The following is a 9,184-nucleotide window of genomic DNA, read 5'->3' as shown; positions in this document are numbered from 1 at the left end:
TTTAATATTGATGAGCTGATTCTTCTGGGAATAATAGTATATCTACCTTCTCAGAATACAAATTGTGGGAAGTTTTTTATAGTGTAACTACCACAACACATTAAATTTTAAGTGCAACTCTTTGAAACTGTGGAACAAATTTTTTATTATCTTTCTTCTATCTACTTTCAGAGTGACTCTCCTTTTAAAACTGTGTATCGTGTTTTGGTGGCCTTTAAAAAGTAAATGTGTAAATCACCAGAGGTACTGTGTAATGTGTCAAAGCAGCATATGCTTAAGCACCTTATAAACTATTAAATAATCATAATATTTCTCTTTCTGAGGTTATTAGCTTATTCATTTTTAACAATTGCAGAACAACTGCAGAGTAACTAAAGTGCCTTGCTGTAACTTTTTCTTCTTTTTTTTCCCCTCAAGGAACTCGAAGCCCTGAAATTATAAATGATTTGGTGACAAGCCGAGCTTGCAATGCAGGCAATAAAAACCGTGGAAGAAGAGGTGACTTTTATAAAGGAAAGGATTTTCACGGAATCCTTCCTACAGAAACAGGAGTGCAGCAGAAGCCTGGAGAGCGGGCAGCTGGGCAAGCAGCAGCCATTGGAAGGAGCTGTCTGCAGCTCGCAGTGCTGCACTGAGCATGTCCCAGCGGAGCCCAGCGCAAGCAGCACATTATGCAAAAAGGCAGCTCTAGCAGATGGGAGAGAGGCACAGCAAGCATTTGCTCCGCTTGCATCACCACCGCTTGAAAACGAACCTGGATCGCTAGAGGGGATCTTGCCGGCAGGCCGAAGGAATGAAATCCGGGAGCATGACTTGATTGCAGAAGGTCTTGCACAGAGAAAAATCATGGGGAATCAAGATGGGAAGCTGAAGAAAAATGCAGGTGATGTGCATGAAGGAGAGGATGCCTCTGGGCCCAAGGATACAGATGGCACAAAGAAGGTATCGGGAAGCAGGAGGGGACTGGGGAAGCATGCAAAAGGAAGTGAATCCGGTAAGAAGAAGGGTAAGTCGGAATCGAGGGCCTCTGTGTTTTCAAATCTGAGGATCAGAAAAAATCTGTCTAAGGCTAAAGACGGGAATAGTAGTTCACGGGAGGATGTTTTGGAAAGCCAGGCCTCGCAGGCTGGAGAGCTGGACAGTACTCATTCAATTGTAGCCAAAACTCCAGATATAAGCATCTCTGCAGATGAAGGGGGTCTCTCAGACACAGATGTGGAACATTTTGAAATCAGAAATGAAACTGTCCCAGCTGCTGCAGAGACACAGGATGGACAAAGGACCAGCTCTGGCTCTGATACGGATATATACAGTTTCCATTCAGCCACAGAACAAGAGGATTTGCTTTCTGATATCCAGCAAGCTATTAGACTGCAGCAGCAGCAGCAGGGGGCAATTAACACTGGAACTGAGGACCTTGTCACCAAAACAATGGGCCGACACATGGTTAATTCGCAAGCAGCCCCCTTAGATTTTGAACGGTTTCTTTCAGTAACTACCACTGACAAAGAGAGGAGCCCAGACACTGAAGCAGCTTTTCCAGCGATATCTGAAATTGCGGAAAGCATTTGCGTCTCCTGTGCAGCTGAACGTGAACTGAAAGAAGTGGTAAATGGCACAGGCTCTCCTGGTAACGGCTTATTTGAAACACAGGAACATAACCTACTGATTGATGAACAGAAACAGCTCGTTGCTAGAGTGGATGCTGTAGCTGGGGAACTAGAAGATGATTTAAATAGAACTGCGGTAGAAAATGGGTCTCAGACACATAGCTCCACACAACCTTTTCCAACCTCAGTCGCAGATGCTGAGACTGAAATTGCTGAAGTGCAGGCTGTTGATTTGCAGGATACAGTAACACAGGATGGTATTTCAGATGCAGGCCATGATCATGCTGCTGAGACTCAGGAAGAGAAACATGCTCTGTCAGCCAGTCAAGAGGACCTGCATAATGGTTTATCCACAGAAATGAAAAATGGCATTTTGTCCTCTGAAGGGACAACAGGCAGTCCGATGCTTGGTTCCCGATGCTTTAAGCCCTATCTAATTAATCCTTGTTACATCAAAACCACAACTAGGCAACTGAGTTCTCCCAACCATTCACCATCTCCCTCCCCATCCCAGAGCCCACTTTTTACAAGGAAGCAGGAGTACTTCCACCAAAAAGAAAAAGTCTCAATCAAGAAGCAGAGGTCTGCTAGTTTGACAGGTTTATTTAGTCGTTCTGCAGACTGGACGGAAGAGGTATCTAATCACAAATGTGAGATAACACAGAAGGTGGGCTCTGCAGGCTACTTGGAGCACAAGGGGTTTAGAGAGAAATTCCAAACAGAAAGAGTGCCTTTGACTCATTCAAGGAAGTCCTCAGGGGTGCAGGCTTCGGCAGAGACATTTCCCAATGTCTTTTCAGGTGAGTGACGTGTATTAAGTTTGGTGTGGTGTTTTGTTTTGTTTTGTTTTGTTTTTCCCCAGAGATTATTTAAAATACTTGAATTCAGTCCTTTGCACGTACTATTGTCTTTACTTGTGCTGGCAGTTTCAAAATCAAAGGCCTGATCTTAGTCACATTTCATTAACAAGCATAGTGTCTCTACCCAGTGTCAGCCTGGCAGTATTGCCAGTAAAGGAAGTGCGTAACTCTTTGAAGTTTTTCTTTCTGCTTTTCTCCTTTGTTTAAATCCTCTAGGAGAAGGCTGGATGCATTAAATTATTCTTCTTGAAAAAACTAAGAGCCGCACTGTTGTAGGCGGACCAGCTCTCCGCATAAATAGATCTTTCAGATGCAAAGCTTCCTGTAACTAAGATCTTGTTTGGGGTTTTCTTGTGCTAGGTGCTGTTCTGATGTACTGTAAATATTTGGGAGGTGCACCTGGTGTTAGACTGAGAAAATGATGAGGATTTGCTTAGTGAAAAAAGGAAAAAGCCATGTAGGCACAGATGGACAGCCCTACAGAAAGGAACCAATTTCCTCTTCAGAAGGGTGAAAGAGGAGGAGAAAAAAATGTTAATCAATTGAAAAGGCAGCATAAAATGGAGAAGAGAAACTGTGGGTAGTACGATTTGGTAGCTGTGGCAGGCTGCTGCTCAGGCTATGCAGGGTGACTCATTGAGAAAAGCATTCTTTTACCTTGCCTGCTAGGCAGCTTGCACCCTCTCACAAAGGCATAAGAATATAGAGTTTACAAATGAAACAGTGTGAATAGACAGTTATATTTTCCTGCAATTTGAGTTGTTGGGTGATTTGGATTTTTTTGGTTTTTTTTTTGTTTTGTTTTGTGTTTGGTTTGGTTTGGTTTTTTTCCCCCTTTCTCTCCCCCCCATCTGAAGTTTATATATAAAGCTAACGTATTCACAAATACAGATGGCCTCTGCCAGAAGGCGGGTATGTATGCAGAGGAAACTCAGCAATACATTCAATTTATTTTTCACTGAAAAAAAACTGTAGAACTAGGAGAATACAGAGAACATGCGCTACAAGTATCTGTTACAAGATTAAATCAGTTGAATCTATAATCAGGTTTGTTTTGAATGGAAGTCTGTTCTAGATGCAGGAGCACAGTAACCGTATATGTACTGGACATATTTGCAAAAAATGCAGCGAGAATTTTATCATGCTTCTATGAAAACTTAACAAATAGCATGGTTTATGAAGGGAACAATGACTAGATTTAAAAATCACATGTGAGAAAATAGTTGAGCTATCAACAGCTGTTTATCATAAAAAGGCTATCTTGTTTTACACTGTAGGCTTAAAAAAATACATAACTTGTAATTGTTTGTATTCATAATTGCTTTCTTTGTGCACATTCTGCTCTGCTTGACATCACAGTAATACTGATGAATGAACCTGTCTGGAAACAGAAACTAAAATCAGTGGCTTTTTTGCACAGCAAAAATTTTCAAATCCCTTCCACCTGTTTTCTTAGATTTAATTTCAGTTTTACAATTTGAGGTGATCACTACTTCCAGATTTATAGGATATAAAAATCATGTGCAACTGACACCTGACAGCTTATAAACAACTCGGAGAGCAAAGCTTTAAATGGCACCATCAGTAATTAGACTTTCTTCTTTCTGGTGGTACTATGATGAAAATAAACTTTGTGGTGAACTCGAAGAACATGGAATTACTTTTTAGATACCTGTTTTCCAGGACACAGACTTTTTCACATTTCTTCTCGAGGTTTTGACTTACTCGTTAATAATTTTTTTTTTTTTTTGGGCTTTCTGACCAACACTTTAGACTTATTGTGAAGGGACTAATGTCCAATGCAACAGTAGTTCTGTCTCATATGGAAATTACAGTGACCCTCATTTGCATGTACATACCAGCTGTCTTTACAGGCAGAGGACAATTGTACCTCTTAGTTCATGCAGAAAAGCTTGAAATGGGGGAACTGGAAGTGACGTGATAACACTTTATCTCTTTTAATCATTCTTATTTTTAAAAATATATTTACAAGCTGAAAATAATCAAGAATATAAAAATAACAACTAATGTACATAAAAAAGGAAAATTAAACTCAATGTTAGTATTCCTACAGACTGTCTGTCATTGCTGTAAGAGCAGAAAAGCCTCTTTATTTAAACCAGTCTGCACAGCAACAGTTACAGAAATAATTTCCTTGTAATTTGAATACTGTTTTTGAAAAATGTTGTATTGAATTGCATGCATCAGATGCATCACTTCAGGGATTACAATCAGGATTTTAGAAATAACATTCTTAGCAGTGGTTTATTTCTGTCTTTTAAAAAGAGTCAGCTTCTTGCCTAGAGCATTAAATCCCATCTTGGTGTGCAGGGACTGCAGTGTTGGTCTGCATTTCTAACTAGCATCAAGTAAAATATTCCCCAATAATTTAGTCATTGATTTTAATGACAGCAGGTTCTCTGCAGATGACTGGCCTACTTTTGCAGTATGTTGTGGTTTGGCTGTGTGCCATTTGGTTTTCACAGTGATCCATATGAACTCTACCAAGACTGTCTTAATGTAAAATGTAGATGCAAGCCAACAACTGGAATGCTAGTGACTTTGCATATTTTAACTTTTCTTTAAATAAGAAATAATTAAAATATGGTATTTCAGATTGGATGCATTGGCTAAGAATGTGGTGTGGACAAATTTATGGAGATTTTCTAGTTCAGGCATCAGATCTATTTCTTTTATGGTGAGGACAGCTGTATTTGAAATTGCAGTGACAGTAATTACAAGTTCTAGATTACCTGATGCACAGTGGAGCCATGGGTTTTATGTAGTGGTCCCAGGAGGACAAGAGCTGAACCTGAATGAATAGGGTCAGCTCTCTCGCTTTGGTACATGGCAATGAATGATTTGCGCTAACATTACAAGAGTATCTTGGTGGGAAAATGAAACTGATGTTTCCAAATGTTAACATAACTGAAATGGAAGAGCTGATATATTGATTTAATAAAAAGGAGTTTATCCTGGCATTAATTTGAAGTGCAGTGATTGCAGAGGAGCAGAGGGTGTGTGTTACATAAACTGAATGTAAGAGTCCCATCAGCTGCCCCAGATGGTAATTAAATTCAACCCAGACAAACCTGTGCCCTTTCTAATCTCTGTTGGCTGGCTGTAACACACTTGCTGCATGAATCTCTTTCGAACGGATTATTTATCTTTACATTTCTCTTCAGAGGTTGATATTTATGCTGCTCTAGCTGTAAATAGGAGACAAACAAAAAGTCCTGGTTACCGTAAACCAGAACAGTCAGTCCCTTGCTTGTGTGCTAACGGCCACTTTCTGATTTCCACAAAGTGCTGGCCTGCTTCTCACAAAGGCCACTTTAGGCCACTTCTGCGCTGTGCTAATGTCATCTGCACCCACTTGCAGTTCCAGTGCAGTGTCTGCAGGCCAGGTCTTATTATAGATAAGTATAGTATAGATAAGTATGTGAAAACTTGAAAAAAAACAGGATGAAAGTTTTGTTTCTGAGACATAAAGTAGATCTTTTAAAATACTTCTTCAAGTGCTTTTGTTCTGATTCATGTGATGATGCACACAATATGGATTTGTATCTGCTGGCATCCTCAGGAGACTATTTATCATGCAACTGTTGAGACTACTTGTGGTTAAATGTTTCACTGATTTTTGCTAACAAAAATACAAATATTTCTTCTATCAGGTGGTGGGGTTGTGCAACCTCCTCTAACTAAGGGACCTGGCAACAGCCACTCTTCATGTGATATGGGATCACACACTACACTGGGTGTTGCTAGTAAGCATGTGAAGGGAAAGACCCCACTCTTTTTGCCTAGTAAACCCAAACCTGGAGAGAGGTGGAGGAAAAAAAAAAGAAAAGGGCTGCAATACTGCACTCCAACTACAGTAAAGTGTGTTTGAAAATGGGCTGCTGTTATTGAAAGACTGCTGAGTGCTGATAAATTGCTTTAATGTTGCTGTGCCAGCACTGCAATATGGGAAAGCGAGCAACATGAGCAATACCACTGGAATGCAGTGATGCCACAGGGCTGTTTTGATGGGGCCTCATGATTAATGCTTTGATCTTTACCTAGAACTTCACTGGGAGCAGCAGGTTTTGGTCATGGGACTAAGTGGTTGCATCTCTCTGGCAACTTTTTTCTGAGCAGCAGTTCTGTTCTGAGGTCTGACTGGCAGCCTGACTCGTGTCTGGACTAGAAATGTGTCGTCTTGGGTGCCTGCTGGTGTCTTTTGGGGAGCAAAGGGGGAAAGGAAAAGGGGCAGTTTATAGCTGGAGGCCCATGCATCTCTGCTTCGATCTGAGGCATAGTACCACTATAATAACCATCACACATGGGATCAGGCCAGAACTGGTCGTTAAAGGACGTTGTGTGCTTCAGTGATTTCATTTCTGTTAAAAGAGCAGTGGATTATTCCAGTGGGAATAGTTATATGGGATTTAGATCTGAATGTATTTATTGGACTAAATTGTGCTTTATATTTTTTTTTAATTTTTTTAAATTATTTAATAGCTTGGGTGGGGTGATGTGTCCATTTTTTTCTTTTTTCTTTAAACTGTACATAGGCCTGTTCTTTGCAGAAAAATGTCTGTTTCTTGAAGCAGGCCTCACCTTTTTCTCCACACTGTGGTGTCTAAAGAAAAATAAACTTGGAATTGAAAAGCATCTCTAAGAGTATTTTAGGCCACTTGCATAAGATAAATCAAGTCCTAATGTGAATCATGGTGATAGAAAATGCAAAAATACTAGTTAGCCAAGGCATCTTGTTTGTGCTGTAGTTTAACCAAGCTCAGAATATGACCAAGTGTATTCTTTATAAGCTACTCCTGCCAAAATTCAAACTTACATAAGGAGTAGTGGTGACAAAGTGTGTGGGTGTTTCTGTGACTGTGGCTTTGATTATTTTTAGGTGCATTTCAAAGCATAGTTCTGTAGAGGCCAGGTGGCATACAACGGTTTCTGGAAATTTTTATGCATACAATTTCTCTTTTTGGGGCATTAGGTGAGCTGATAAAAGGGAAACAGGGCAGAAACAGTGAAAATCTGTGAAAGGAAGGCGATGGGAGGATGTGAAGATTTTACATTATGTCACATCATTCCTGCTTCTTCATATGATAATACAAGGCCAGTTGCATTTCATTAAGTGCTTTAGAAAAGACAGCAAAGTGGGTTCAGGAGCTGTGTCACACTTATTTGCTTTAAGCAGCAACAACTTCCTGCATTCCTACATTTCAGTTCATTTAAAGGAAGTTAGAGACAAGAAGATGGTCACTGTTACCTTGAGTACCAAATGAATATTCCTAATTTTATTTCCATATCACTGCTGTCCATATTAAGATTCCTTCACATTTATGGAAATAGCTAGGCTTTCTGACCATGAATTGCGTGTTTTCTGATGCAGAACCTTGCTTTATTCTCAGATAAATACATAACATGACTTCTTTCATCTGTAGATGCATAGATGGTAGAACCCACTAAGTCAGTTGGCAGTTTTGCAGCAGTGGTTGTGAGATTGTGTATAAACAACATCACCATTATAAAAGTAAATCTTAATATACATAAAATTGCAGAAATGCTTGAGAATTTAATATCTTTGTGTCTTGACATATGCAAGTGAATAGTGGCAGGTAAGCCTAGTCACAAATTATATTTATCATCAGGACAGTCTTATTTGTCAGTAAAAGTATGAATTATTTGGTCTCAGGATCTGTATGAAATTTATCAGGAGCTCCAGAACTCTGAACCCTGTGTGAATTTGAATCAGGAGGAAGCACAGATAACTTTACTGTGGAACTAATTATAGGAGGTAGCTTTCATTCTAGAGTTTATTTGATGCCAAGATCTGACTCAGATGTCCCTTCAAGAAATATAATAGCTAGTATGTACCAAGGGAAAAACAACTTGTATTTTTTCCTCTTTCTTACAGTTATAGGAAAAAATAACTGTACAAAAGAAGCCAATATTGCAGTAATACTATAACTAACTGCATTAACATCTGCTGACAGGCATAGAAGAAAAGGTGGTTTTCATTAAAAAAAGAAAAAAAAACTGGAAAAAACCAAAACGTTGCCTTCATAATAGAGGGTGTGTATGTAAACACTATTTTGTCATGCAAAGAGTCAAGGCAATACAGTATGCTGAGAAATAGTTGAGGGAAATATTTTATTGCATCAATAAAAGAACATGAAGGTCCAGTTATAGCAAGGGAGACGTGCTTAGGTTTTATTTGAATGAAGTCTAGAAGAACATATGTGCAGAAATATATAGGCATGCATGTATATATTTTTCTTTTTTTGTGGAATGTAGTTATGATTTTCTGCTTTTCTCCTTTATTCTTCTCACCAGTTTTTGTTTATGCATACAAAGAATAAGAGCTTGTGTACATTGTGATAAATATTAAAAAGTCTGCAGTTATTAAAACTGGAGGAGATTGTCAAACTGTGGGTACACAGCTCCTGGAGAGGAGTAAAAGCTAAGTCATGCTGGGGCACTAATGAGTGGGTTGAAAGAAATTTGTTATTTGTATCCCCCTTCAGAGGCTTGCTCATTCAGTTCAGTTGTGTTTTGTGACCTGTGGGTGCTAGAGCAAATACTTGAAGTTACTTCTAAGATAGAGATGCGCCAGACTGCATCGAATGTCAGTGTGCATGAGTTTGGACTGACAAAAGATGCTATTAGTAATAGCTACTCAAAAAAAAAAAAAAAAAAAAAAAAAAAAGACAT

General features: G+C 39.3%; 1 protein-coding gene across 1 annotated transcript in view; it reads left to right on the top strand.

The window, feature by feature from the left end:
* Positions 1-468: 468 nt before the first annotated feature.
* Positions 469-9,184, top strand: part of FMN2 (formin 2) — a gene marked incomplete at both ends in the record, with an annotated part of 134,359 nt that continues 125,643 nt past the window's right edge. The window contains 1 exon segment of the mRNA XM_082048938.1: positions 469-2,410. Within this exon segment, the coding sequence (XP_081905064.1) occupies positions 469-2,410 (1,942 nt within the window).

This window comes from Streptopelia decaocto, assembly GCF_964273445.1.
Source record: "Streptopelia decaocto genome assembly, chromosome: 3".
In the NCBI taxonomy this organism is placed as follows: domain Eukaryota; kingdom Metazoa; phylum Chordata; class Aves; order Columbiformes; family Columbidae; genus Streptopelia; species Streptopelia decaocto.
Note: the sequence above shows the minus strand (reverse complement) of the source record. Positions and strands in the feature narration are given on the sequence as shown.